This window comes from Epinephelus fuscoguttatus, linkage group LG6, assembly GCF_011397635.1.
Source record: "Epinephelus fuscoguttatus linkage group LG6, E.fuscoguttatus.final_Chr_v1".
NCBI classification, from domain to species: Eukaryota; Metazoa; Chordata; class Actinopteri; order Perciformes; family Serranidae; genus Epinephelus; species Epinephelus fuscoguttatus.
Window position 1 is genome coordinate 37,259,931 of NC_064757.1, and position 14,599 is coordinate 37,274,529.

Genomic DNA, 14,599 nt, shown 5'->3' on the forward strand with positions numbered 1-14,599 from the left:
TGGGGTTTGTTTACAAAATGGAAAATTCAGAAAAACGCCAGCCTTATTCTTTTAAACAGACTCAGAATCAACACACTGTCACCTATCTGCAGATTTAATACAAAACTATCTGTCTCCAGAACCAAATTATGTGCCAAAATCTACCCAAGCAAAGAAACACTAGTATGAATATTTAATGTGATCTAACTGTATCACAACCAGACTCTCGGCATCTCTAGGTGGACAGCCAAACAAACTCATAAGAAGGCGCTGACGTTTCAGCTTCGACTGGGCACTGACTCATCCTGAGCAGACAGCGTTCAGTCACCTCAGCCAGTCTTGTGGGTCCTCCGTCTGTTTCGATTCAGACGACTAGAGAGATGAGTGATAATGCTGTTGGCTGGAGGGCCCTGACGTATGAGATGGCAGTGATACCATAATCCCAAACATAGACTCGGGACGGATGTTTAGCCTGGTTTACTGGGCGCACACACGCGTGTCGGTATGCTCACGCAAGCTTTAACACACACACACACACACACACACACACACACACACCATTTCTAAAATAGGAACTGGAGAGCCCCAAGGTCAACTCAGGAGCTCCACGGAAAAAGAAAACATTTCAATTCATTTTTTTTCTTCACTCAGTGATTTAAAAGGAGCACAATGAGCACTGAGTGATGAAGATGTATTACTCTCCTACTTTTGTATTATTAAGCACTGTTTTGTCACATCTTATCCATTCAATCAAATCTTATAATCTTATTCAATCAAATGAGGGAGACCCTCAGCTTCAATGATGCCGAGCATAAACGCAGACACCAAACAAACAATCAGTAAGCAAACCAGTTGAGATAGAAATGCAATTAGGGCTGCCCCCTAATAGTCAAACAAACGTTAGTCGACCAGAAAGGTCATTAGTCAGCAAGATTTCTTTGGTTGCTTTGTCGCAGAAAAAATAAAGAAAAAACTCTATTAGGAGCTGTGCTGTGTCAAAATAAATCAGTCCTCTCCTGACTGGAAATTTGTAACTAATGTAACGGCTGAATTAGTGCTGTGATGAGCTCTAAATCCAGATTGGGCTGGACTTAAAACTGAGAGCCTTCCAAGAAAAGACTTGAGTTGGTTGTTTACCAAATGTCCCAGGATTTTTGCTAAGCAGGGTAGTTTGGAGATTGTGTGGTAACTATTTATATCCTCTCTATGACCACCTTTATGTAAAGGAATTACATGGGCTGCTTTTCAAACAGTAGGAAATCTGTCTGTTGAGACGGAAAGATTAAATATATTTGCTAACTGCTCAGTGATAATTAGACTTTTTTTAAAGGATCCAAATGATCAACTACAGTAGAACTCCTGGTGTCAATAGCTTGCAAAGCTTCAAGAACATCATTAGGAGAGAAGGAATGAACTGAGAACTATGGTTCATTGCACACACAGTCATTATCGATAACACGGGGCCCTAAGTATTCTTTTTCAGATAGATGCCCAACATCAGCAAAGTGTTTGCTGAAGGCTCGTTAACTGCTTCCTAAAATCTTGACAGGTTAGTCAAAGTTATTAGGTCTAAATAATAATTTGATTTTTCTCACAGCTGATGTACATTTATTTCTAAGTTGTCTACATGACAGCCGATGCACAGGATCACCTGAGTGTCTGATGTGAGACAAGCCATTGTTCCTTTGTTTAAGCCAGCCTGACAACTCCTGTGAGAACCAGGGTGTTGCTCTGTTTTTTATTTGCGTTTTTCACTTTCATCAATAACTGAAATAAAGGTTTTTGTAAAATATAAAAAAAACTAGAGCGCTAATTGAACACCTAGGTTCTTAGTTGTACAGTGTATGTCACTATGGAAAAGAAACATGAATGAATTTGCTACATCTGTGACCACCATGCCAAATTTTAGCCTCCCAGGGCAAAAAACTGTGGCTGCCAAAGGGTGGGAAATTTTTGTGGACTGATTGACTGACAAACCAAGCTGCTTGTCAGAGCTACAATGCTTGATCATTAAAATGTCTGACCCCAGCAGGCATTTTTTGGTTTAAAAAACGTCTAATAGCCGTCTACATGAAGACCTGACGTCTAGGCTAAATCACGGCTGAATTTGGGCTGTCAGTGAAAATTTGGTAGACGTCTAACCATAGCCAAAGTGTAGACGTCTTCAATTATACGGCTATGTAGAGACCATGTCCAAAAAATGGAGATAAACATATTTTAATTACTGTTGACTCTCCATACGTGATTGAATATCATACCGCACGCCATCTGCAATGGCGAAAATTACATTTAATCAATTTTAAAATTAAATCGGCTAGATTTGGGTTACATGTAGCTAGACCAGGGGTAGGCAACCTGTGCCTCCGGAGCCACATGTGGCTCTTTAGCCCCTGTCCAGTGGCTCCTTGAGCCTTTGAGAAAAGAAGGCCATGGAAATTCATTCTATGAATCCAAATGTTGCTGAACCTCGATAGCAGTGGCTGGTTAGCTATGGATGCCAAATCCAAAAAAGTAAATTGAATAAAATAGAGAATGTAGTAGTGCGTGGACAGATTTGTTTGCTCTCACTGCCAGCTCTGCAAAATTTAAGTACCAGATAATTATTTATAGTGCCCTGCACACTGTCCACCTTGTGGTAAAACATATTAACAAATGCTTATTTAGACCATAAGTATACGCTAATTTAGACTTAATAGGCTATTTACCTTGATTATAAGGCTCAAACATGTTTTGCGGCTCCACACAGATTTTTTCAAATTATTTTTGGTCAAAAAATGGCTCTTTTAATGGCAAAGGTTGCAGACCCTTGAGCTAGACTAAATTGGAGCTAAATATAGCCAATACGTTTAATCATGACTATTGCTTGCTGGGATATTTCTCCTTGTAACCATATAAGATTTTGTCTTCTTCACTTGCACATTTCTGACACATGCAATCTAGCAGCGATCACTAATTCCTACCACAAAGACACTACGGGCAATAATTTTGTCAACAGATTGGAGAATTTAAAATTAATTACAACAGCTCTAAAATATGTAACCAGAAATTTGCTACCATTCATTGTGTACTGGAAGCAACTGATTTGCTGCAGAAATCATGCTGGGATTCCTGCAATGCAGACTAAGTTGGCAGTGCGAAGAGGGAGCATGACAATATGAAAAATTCACACGATGCTCACATCAAGACAGCTGCAACCACAAGCAGCTGGTGGGTTGGGGCAGGCAAGAGTTTATGCGAATTGGTCACGTGTAGTGGGGCTGCACCGAGAGAGCAATATTTCAAACTTGTGGGTTTTGTTATTAGCTGAAATATACAGCATTAGATAACGTGTGCATAACAACAAAATAAATTACATATAGTGCTAAATAATTACAACATAAATACAAGGAAGGAATGAAGGGTAGAAAGGGAGGGTGCAGTGTACCTATAAAAAAACAAATACTTTAGGTTAAATGTTGATGCAATGGCAGTGAAGACACAAATTACATCATCTTTTAAAGAAAAGGTGCAGTAAATTACACAGGAAAGACAGAGGTAATTTATCTTACGCTCAGTGCTGCTGCTGTTAAAAGACACAACAATGTTTGACAGACAGTGACAAATCAATTACAGTACACATAAATCTAAAAACATGCAGTTAAGCCAATACTTGAACAGTTTTGCATGTTCCCGTGGGTGTTTACAACTGTAACTGACACCAGCACAAAGTTTTAGCAGTCTAACCTGTGTTTGGGAGATGTGAAAAGCATGCCAGAGGGAGTTGCTCAGTCACAGGTGATATATCTGAGCAAGTGTGCCCAGAAACTCCTCCCAGAAAGCCTGGGGGAGCACATGAAGCGGCAGGACTTCTTCAACCTTCAGAACTGTCCACTGCGGACGGCTTATCTTGGATTTCAGGTATACAGGCGGGTTTCCAAACCAAGCTGTGATACCCACCGTGTCTAATAATGCTTTCTAGTACAGCGGGATAAAAAAAGCAATGTGTACTTCCTCCAACTCCTAAAAACTCTGTGTCTACGTAAGAAGCACTATCTCTGCTGTAGCCTAGAGCAGATGCTGTTAACTTGGACGCTTCAGCTCAGTGGGTTGTTAGTATGCACTCCCACACACGTACAGGTGGAGACATGGGAGATGGCTTCATCGTGAATTATTGCAGGCCTGTGATTATTATTGACAGCTTTGTGATCAAATATCATGTTTTATCTATTTAGTATTGAAGTACCTGACTTTTTATTTCTATTTCTATCTACATGGAACAAAACTTTAAATGCAACACTTTCAATTTGCTCCCATTTTTCACAGGTTGAAAGGGATAGTGCACCCAAAAATGAAAATTCAGCCATTATCTACTCACCCATATGCTGAGGGAGGCTCAGGTGAAGTTTTAGAGTCCTCACAACACTTGTGGAGATCCAAGGGGAAAGGGGGTAGCAACACAACTCCACCTAATGGAGGTATATGGCACCCCAGATTCAAACGTCCAAAAAACACATAATTGAAACCACAAAATATCTCCATACTGCTCGTGCGTAGTGATCCAAGTGTCCTGAAGCCCCGACATAAAAAGTTGTTTGGAAAAATGTCATTTGAACTCTGTTTTTAGCCTCATTGTAGCCTGTAGCTCTAACTGCCTCTCTGTGCACCACGCTCACATGTATGCACACGAGACCAGCGAAAGTACATGAACACACATGAAAGTGGTGCCCATGTCTCACGGTCTCGCGCAAGCGCACACAAGTGAGCACAGTGCACAGAGAAGCAGTTAGAGCTGCAGGCTACAATGAGGCTAAAAACAGAGTTCAAATGACATTTTTCCAAACAACTTCTTATGTTGGGGCTTCAGGACACTTGGATCACTACAGACGAGCAGTATGGAGATATTTTGTGGTTTCAATTATGTGTTTTTGGACGTTTGAATCTGGGGCGCCCAGCCTGCATTAGGTGGAGTTGTGCTGCTACCCACTCTCCCCTTGGATCTCCGTGTGTGAGGACTCTAAAACTTCACCTGAGCCTCCCTCGGCATATGGGTGAGTAGATAATGGCTGAATTTTCATTTTTGGGTGCACTATCCCTTTAAGTCAAAGATCTTTCACTTTTTATGCACTCAATAGATATATTTCTCTCAGAATTTAGTTGCAAAATTGTTGTGTTAGTGAGCATTTTTCTCTTTCCAAAATAATCCATCTACCTGACAGGTGTAGCATCAAGATGCTGATTAAACAGCATGATTACTACACAGGTGTTCATTGGGATGCTCACAATGAAGGGCCACTCTAAAATGTGCAGTTTGATCACACAACATGATGCCACAGTGTGTCTTTAGTTTTGAGAGAGCGTGCCAGTGGCATGCTTACTGCAGGACTGTCTACCAGAGCTGTTGCCTGTGAACCAAAAGTTCACCTCTCTACTGAATTTGGCAGTACATCCAACTGGCCTAACAGCCACAGATTATGTGTGACTGCACCAGCCCTCCTACTCCGAGAGAAGTGTAGACGTGTGTAGATGTGTGAGACCTGGTAGGGTCTCCCAAGGCAAAGTGGTCCCAAGGGAGGGACCAGACTAAGAGCAATTCAAGAAGACAGGGATGAAACAGAATATTCGGACTTAGAGCATCTCGCCCAGTATGGGGACACCAGGGAGCCAGACCTGCGGGGTTGGGGGTCGCCATCCAGCATGTGATGGGCAGGCCTTGAGCCATGGGGCCCATCGCCCTGTGGGCTCACCACAAGCAGGGACAGGAATCAGGGCTGGTGCACTGGGGCCCCGGGCATGCTGATCCCTAGTGTTGCGGAGCTGGCAATTCTGATAGGAAGCCCCGGGGCAGACCCAGAACATGCTGGAGGGATTACATATCTTGACCTGGGAACTGGAGCTGGAAAGCATTGAGGAGAGGGACGTCTATGGTGCTTTGCTTGGCCTGCTGCCCCCACGACCAGTCCTGGATAAGTGGATGAAAATGGATGGGTGGATGCACCAGCCCAGGACCTCCACATCCAGTGCCTTCACCTGCAGGATCATCTGAGACCAGCTACCTGAACAGCTGATGCAATAATTGGTTTGCAAAACAAAATAATTCCATTTGGAAACCATCTCAAGAAATCTCATATGCATGCTGGTTGTCCTTACCAGGGTCTTGACCCGACAGCAGGTCATTGTCGTAACCAAATTGAGTGGGCAACTGCTCACCTTCGATGGTATCTGGCACTTGGGAGAAGGCCTGCACACTGACTGGACAAGTCACCCACTGATCATGCTTGGTATGCTCTGGATTGGCGTGTACAACAACGTGTTCCAATTCCGGCCAGTATTTGTTATAGTTATATTGGCATCTGTCAGTGTATGCTGTTGCTGCAGCTCTGAACTGAGCTTATCTACCATCAGATCAGGTACAGGTAACATCAACAACATGTTCTTCAAAGAATAATTTAACCTTGTACACAACTTGTCAGTACTGTGACATTTAATTGACAGCCAAAAGAGAAACTACGCCTTTGTTATATTTGTTTTGTTTGGTTAAGCTTGTTTTGTTTGGACAAGTGAGAAAACTGACTCTGTCACATACAAATTGTTATGGATGGGCAGAAATAAGCAAATAAATCTTTTTGAATGAGTCACTTTAGCTACAGACGCCAGGTCATATCCAGGTCAATTCACACACTTGTGAGTAAAGCATATAAGAGGAGAGGAGAGGGCTCCGTCTTATCTCTTCATAAACTAAAGTTATATTATTTTGTGCGACGGACGCTCGATATAATAACATAACAATATACTATTTATCGTGTTATACGGTGAAACATTTCACTTTATAACGTGATGACTTATATTGTTTATATGAGGGCGTGTCATTTCTGTCTCTATGGTTGCGTGTTTACAGTCCTCCTCTGCTCTCTGTATCATGCATGGCGGAGTTGGGCCCCGATGCGCACACACACACACACACACACGTGCGCACGCACACACACACACACAGGCATAGGTGAGCACACAGACACAGGTGAGCACAAGAGCGTGGCTCGGGCCGCATTGTTCTGACCGACAATTATAAACGGCACTGTGCACACAGGGATTTCTTTCGTTTCGTTCATTTCTTCGTTCATTTCAACTGCTGCGTCTGCTTATGCTTGTGCTGAAGCACTCTCACCCTCCTCCATCTTGCTCTCCTGTAACTCGCCGGCACCGGCCGCTTGTTCTGGGTCAATTCCACACGAGATTTCCGAGATTCGCCCTTTTGGTTTCCATTTAGCCGAAAACTTTTTATTTATTTATTTATTTTTTACTTAGTAACGGATGTGATTTCAAATGTAGCAAAGTACAATACTTCAGTCAAAATTTACTTAAGTAAAAGTTAAATTACCGATTTCAAAAGCTACTGAAAAAATTACAAATTACACCAAAAAACTACTCAATTACAGTAACGTGAGTAAATGTAATTAGTTACTTTCCACCTCTGGGTTTAAGTTATATGTCACTTTAATTAGTCTGTTTTAATTTGTAACTTTGTTTTTATATTAATGTTTGTAATGATTTGATTTTTGTGGTGAACCCCAGGAAGATTAGCAACCGCTGAGGTGGAAGCTAATGGGGATCCAAATAAATAAATAAATATCTTGATAAAAAATAACTTACACATGATGGCTGGTAATTCATTGAAGGTTTCACTGAGGTTTTGTGGGCGGGCAGGATTGCTGCTGAACATGCACATACTTTAATAGAGTGTCACAGAGAAAATGACGCCATATTTTGCAAAAAAGTATCAAAACTTGAAAGGTGTGATTGCATTTACTTGTACTAACTCAAAGAAACCGAGATAGTGAAAAGGATTAGCCCGTCCATTACTTCAAAATGTAGGCCTGAACTCCCTTTTTTCAAACATGTTCTTCCAAGAATAATTTCACCTTGTACACAACTTGTCAATACTTTGACATTTAATTGACAGCCAAAAGAGAGACTACGCCTTTGGTTAAATTTGGAAAGGAACCTCTCTGTCTCAATAACAACAATGACATTGGCAGCAGCGTTTCTATGGCATAAGCTTGTTTTGTTTGGACAAGAGAGAAAACTGACTCTGTCACATGCAAAACGTTAGGGATGGGCAGAAATAAGCAAACAAATCTTTTTGAATGAGTCACTTTAGTGTCTGGTATGTACTGGGTCAGCCTGTCGAATGTCTGAGTGCTCATGAATCCCCGACTTTTCCCAATTGCCCTGCTACAGCCAGTGAATGAGGACAGATTAGAGCTTAGATCGGGCCCAAAAAATCCAGCCTGACCCGGCCCGAGCCTGATTTAAACCCGACATTTTTCAATAAGTTGGCTGTTATAATTAAGAGTATTAAACCACAATTCTTGATATTTGAATGACAGAAATATAGGATCTTAATGAATGGCGCAACACTGAAGCATGATGATGTAATAAAACAGGTGTTTATTTTAGGATCAAGGTGGTGAAGGGCTGTGCACGCACAATGTTGCAACACTGGACATGTGGAAAGGATGACGCAGTTATTCGGCAATTAAACCACTGTTTATTACTAAACAGTACAGGTTACTGTTGGCCGTAACCACGCCAAAACAACCAACAAACAACAACTTAGCTGTAACTCCATCTGTGCACTCCTGCTCTCTCCTCCAGCTCACTTATACAAACACCAGCACGCGCACTCACACAGCCCTCCTCATCCTCGTCACACTCGCACCCTGCACCTCATTCAATCCCAAACATGCCATTAACTCACAGAACATTGACATTATAACATTTACTGCAGGGTCGCTACAATACATAGCCTATAACATTATCAAATCATAGCTTTAAAAAACAAAAAACAAACAAAAAAAAAGCTCTAGGACGGATTCAATCCGAATCAATTTGATACCTTTGCTAGCTAAAGTCAATGGTGTATTCATGTGCCCCTCGGATGATTGTTATTCTGATTTCAGCGTGTTCATGAGCTCTAAGTTGTAGTAAAGGCGTGTTTTTGTTTTTTTTGCTCAGAGCAAACAATACTTTAATGACGAAGAGCAAAGGAAACAGATACAGTGAGATGTGAAATACGATCGGGAACTCATTTTGGAGATTCTTCCCACAGCACATGAATGCAGCACAAGGCTGCCAAAGAAACTGGGACGTCTTTCCCCTCAAAAAACGACAGATTGATGGTCAGTGACATTACTGTAACATCATATGGAAATTACATAGCTTCCTTACATACAAGTGGGATGCTGAATCAGTGCACTGAAATAAATATCTTGATAAAAAATAACTTACACATGATGACTGGTAATTCATTGAAGGTTTCATTGAGGTTTTGTGGGCGGGCAGGATTGCTGTCGAACATGCACATACTTTAACAGAGTGTCACAGAGAAAATGACGCTATATTTTGCAAGAAGTATCAAAACTTGAAAGGTGTGATTGCATTTACTTCTAACTCAAAGTAACCGAGATAGTGAAAAGGATTAGCCCGTGCATTACTTCAAAATGTAGGCCTGAACTCCTTTTTTTCAAACAAGTGCACTGTAGTGTATCCCAATATAATGGTTGTACTGCTGTTCTTAACACACATGTACATCATCAATTGAGATTATACCAATAAAATGGTACTTGTCATCTCCTGTATTTTGTTATTCAAGTAAATCTTTATTTGTCTGTGCTCTCATGCATATGGTGTGCGATTATTCCATGTCATGCCTCCACCAACAAATATGCACCGCTGTGCTGCACATACCTGTTAGTTAAGGTCTACAACTATTCACAACACTAAGTGATGACAATTTATCACTCCTTTCCTTGACATGACCCCATTACTCCCCATCTCCTCCTCAGTCTAATGGCTTCCGCAGTATGCCCATAATGCATCAGCCAATAAGGCTGCCAATGTGCAGCAACACACCACCTCCGGTCATTATAGCACGACCTGATTGTTCATTTGTTGCATTTTCCAACAGAGCTGTACTTAAGTATATTCTTAAGAAAAAGAATTATGGCGGTAAGAATGATTATGGGTGTGAGTGGTCGAGGCAGAAGGTTCATCACTGTAACACAGGAAATGTGCCTGATTGAAAACAAAAAACCTCCAACAAATAATGGTCCTAGGAGCTGTGTAAAATACTGACCACTGGATAAAGATTTTGAAAAGAACATATGACAACACTGGCACATTTTGAGTGTTGATCCACAATGTAAAGGATAGTTTGGATCTTTTGAACTGGGATTGTATGAGGTACTCAACCATAGTCAGTGTATTACCTACAGTAGATGGCAGTCAGCACGTCTCCTTTTCGGTCCTGCTGTCTAGCACAATGTATTTTAGCCCATTAAAAAAAATCCTACCTAAAAGAAGTCTATAACCCTTTAAGTGTATTGAGAATATTTTCGCTGCTCTCTCTGATGGGGAAGCAGTTAATGGCTTCACTTTCCTATCTATGCTCTCATTAAAGCCACCAGACTCCATTAACCATAACAGTAGTTTTAGATCAGTTACGCCCCGTTTCAACCAAGCAGTACGGTACATTTCACTTCAGTTCGGTACTGTTAAGTTTGGTACTTTTTTCTGTTTCCACTGTAAAAGGTTGTGGATGGTAATAACCGTTCCATATCAACCCCATTTTTGGTCCCCCCTCTGTTGGGGTACCTAGCACACAGATCTGGTACTAAAAGGTGGAGCTGTGAACCCTGCAGTCTGATTGGTCAGTAGAGGATGGTCACTCTGCTCAGGGCTGAGTTGTGGCTGGTTTTGAGGCTCATGTAACCACTGTTCATACTGTGGAGAGTTTTACATATATTAATAAACTCCAACTATAAAATGAAAGGATGTTTTGCTGCCTCTCACAGCAGCTGGAGTCTGAGAAAAAAATAATTGAATTCACTGGAACTTTTAAGATAGAACGCTAAGTTGTAATGTTACTCAACACATGAGGTGACTATGTGAATCCATCAACACACCTTAAATTTCAATGTGAAAACTTTGACCATTAATGGAGCGACGCCTGCGAGCTAGTTCAGGCAGTCAACTCGAGCTGCACTGATTCACACACACGTCATACGTCACTCCCCATGTGTCATCTACAAACACACCCTCCTCCTATTTAAGCTGTTAATCCTGCCTGCTTCTCCAAAAAGGGGGCATACCGGCCGGCATCTACTGTATGTAATACACTGACTATGATCAAGTCCATCATCATCATTAAGTACCCTGCTTCACAATATCTGAACAATCCCTTTAATCTCAATCTAAAGTAGTGTACAAATGTTCCTTAAAAGAAATGCTGTCAAAATCTGTTCTCATCTGTGCTAAAAACACAATGTTCCTTCATCCTTCACTAGGGAATTATCCATGTGGTTTATGCACTCTAGGGCACTATACTCTGAGGCACTATATCTTGTGCTGTAATCTGTTTTATCAAATACCAAAATGTGGTTTAGGATATGTAGGAAACACACATAGAGCACCATAAACCAGGACAGCAGAGCACAGGAGCTGCATCTACACCCAGGATCAGTATAACCTGGTGGCAGTGCTTTTCAGAGAGGCTAATCAACCAATGGCCTCGCTCAGATACACTGGTTCAAGCATGTTAGACCTCAGAGAAAAGAAGGTGATTTAATTACCCTCCTACTCCAAGGAAAAAGTTTTTATATTTTCACTCTCCGGACTCTTTCACCTAGAGATCGTTATCAAGAGTATCAGTTTTCTCCAAATATAAATAATGGTGGTTGTACCATGATGGCTCTTCTGTATATATATATATATATATATATATATATATATATTTGTATAGACATTCTCTAGACATTTCTTCCTCTATTTTTGCCTTTAACTTGAAACGATAGATTTTCGAACACAGGTGATGTAGAGCGATAAACGGGATAATGAATTTGATATACTGTTTTCATAAATCAAGATACATTAAGATGTATGTTTGATGCTTTAAAGTATAGATCTTGTATTACTGTTTTTTTCTCGAGGTCCTTTTTCAGGCTCAGGCTGAGGAAGGTACTCCAGACGTCCCTCTCCCCAGCAACGCTTTCCAGCTCCTCCTGGGGGATTCCAAGGTGTTCAGGCCAGATGAGATGTAATCCCTCCAGTGTGTTCTGGGTCTGCCCCGGGGCTTCCTACCAGTGGGACGTGCCCAAAACCCCTCCAATGGGAGGTGCCCAGGAGGAATCCTGATCAGATGCCCTAATCACCTCAACTGACCACTTTCAACACAAAGGAGCAGCGGCTCTACTCTGAGCTCCCTCCGGATGTCCGAGCTCCTCATCCTATCTGTAAGGCTGAGCCCAGCCACTCTTCTTTCTGCCACTTGTATCCACAACCTCATTTTTAAGATCATTACCCACAGCTCATAACCATAGGTGAGGGCTGGGACATAGATAGACCAATGAATCGAAAGCTTTGCCTTCTGGCTCAGCTCTCTACACCACACCGGTCTGGCACAGCACCCATCTGCAGTGAGATGGGTGCTGTGCCAGACCAGTGTGGTCTGGCACAGCACCCATCTCACTGCAGACGTCATGCCAGACTGCCAATCCATCTTTTATTGAATTGATTATTATCAGTTGTTTGAGTAGTTTAAATTGTTAACCACACCTGCCATTATAAAGCTTGTCAACCTGTTGGTCCGCATTATGTATAACACGGGTGTAGTTTCCACTTGTCCAACTGACTGAAGTAGACGAAGTTCCAAGTAGGACTGAAACTAAATGTTTATTAAACTTTTGTTGCATGGAGTAAGTGTGCAGGCGTTGCTTTTTCTTTGTTTATGCTATTGTAGCCTTGCATCTACATGATGTGCATATAATTACTCTCCTTCAAAAGAAGGTTCAGGATTGACAATAGAACGTCAAACACAAGGCGAGATGACTGATGCAAAGTTGATTAGAGGACAAGGGTGAGAAAAACATGTATTCCACAGATTCTGACTGATTTGTCTTTTCAGAGATAATAAAGACTCATTTTGGGTTCAAAATCAACCCTAGTTCAGTTTTCAACCCCAGAGTGCTCTTGACTTTTTGACTTAATCTCATAGAGAGTAGAATGACATCCCAGAAATGAGACATTGCCTGAGAACTAAATAAGCAGATGTCCAAGGGGATTAGAATAGAATATGAAAGAAATATATGAAAGGCATTAAAAAAATCTCATTTCATAAAAACTAAAGTGCGAGCTGATTAAAAAAAAAGAAAGAAGGAGAAAGAAAGAAAACTTCACTTACTTGCAGAGGGTGTTTCAGCATGGACAGGAGGTGTTGAAGGGATGAAGGAGGGGAAGAAGAAGGATCGCAGAGATCGTTCGGTGTGGAGGGGCGAGCGCTGCGTGGGCAGATTCTCACAGCTGCCCACACTGCTGTGGATCTTAAGGTTCAAGGGCTTGGTCTTCTTCTTGGCTCTGAGGGAAACAAAACAAGAAAAACAATTAGATTGACAGATATGGGATGAACACAAACATTTAATCAAGACAGAGGAAAACTAATTTAAGTGGTGGTAATGTGTGGCTGTGTAGTTAAATGTGAAAATGGATTCTTAACTAACTAAAACACAACTTCACAATCTATTCCTTTATTTGTTTTAAAGGGCAAAATTCAAGCTAAGACTAAGACCATCTTGCAATGGCGTTACTTCAGCCAAGTAACAGCGATGCGACTTAAAACGGATGTGGGTCAGGGGCATAAAGTGGCCCCTTACATGCTTCTTACCCCCATACTTCTGACGTCCCTTGTTAGACCACACACATCTTTGAACTCGGCCTTTACTTTGATCTCAACTACATGGCTATTAAGTTTCATGACTGCATCTTACACAGACATGATGTAATCGTGGTGACAATATCTGTCCACAGACAGACAGACAGACATATGGCATAGTACTGAAAACCCCTTCCGTGGTAGTTCGCGCTACAATAGGTGTCTCCATGACCACATTTTCCCATGATGACACACACACACATAAATTCACAAGGTGAAAACAATACGAGCTGCACTGCATTGTCACGTCTGGTAATAAAGCACAAAAGTGTCAGATTCATTCTTTATCGTCCCCTATAGAGGCCATTTGCTTTCACAGTCTGTACAATCAAACACTCAGAACAGGTAACACACAGGATATAAACAGACAAGAACATCACAACAACACAGCACAAGTCCATTACAGTGACCCCAGGTTTATTTAAAGCAGTGATGGCTGAGGGCACAAATATTCCTTCGAAAGCGAGATTTCTTGCAGAGTGGTTGTCTGTATCTGCAGCCAGAGGGGACGAGGATGAAGCATGGGCTGAGGGGTGGCAGGGTCCGTGTGCTATGGTCAGTGTTCTTCAAGTGGTGGCAGTGTCCATGAAGGCTGATGATTTTGTGTGAGAGTTTTTGTGTAGCCATGCTGGTGGCAATGTTGGTTGGCCGGTCAGTCAATCCGAGTCAATGACATTTGGTGCAGATGTTCATGGTACCCAGCGGGTGAGTCCCAATGAGTCTGACGATCTCCAGACTTTTTCTCTAGCACCACCATGACATTTTGGGGCTTTGAGTGAACTACCTCAATAACTATTTGATTGATTGCCATGAAATTTGTAACAGAGACTTTGGTTTATCATCAAATTCCTGCAAAAAAAAAACCCTGAATTGTTATAC

At 41.6% G+C, this 14,599-nt stretch overlaps 1 protein-coding gene across 3 annotated transcripts in view; it reads right to left on the reverse strand.

The window, feature by feature from the left end:
* ksr2 (kinase suppressor of ras 2) overlaps nt 1-14,599 on the reverse strand; it is a 196,167-nt gene that overhangs the window by 91,105 nt on the left and 90,463 nt on the right. For all 3 annotated transcript variants that reach the window (XM_049578483.1, XM_049578484.1, XM_049578482.1), the window contains one exon: nt 13,193-13,365. In XM_049578483.1, the coding sequence (XP_049434440.1) occupies nt 13,193-13,365 (173 nt within the window). The remainder of the gene's footprint in view (nt 1-13,192; nt 13,366-14,599) is intronic.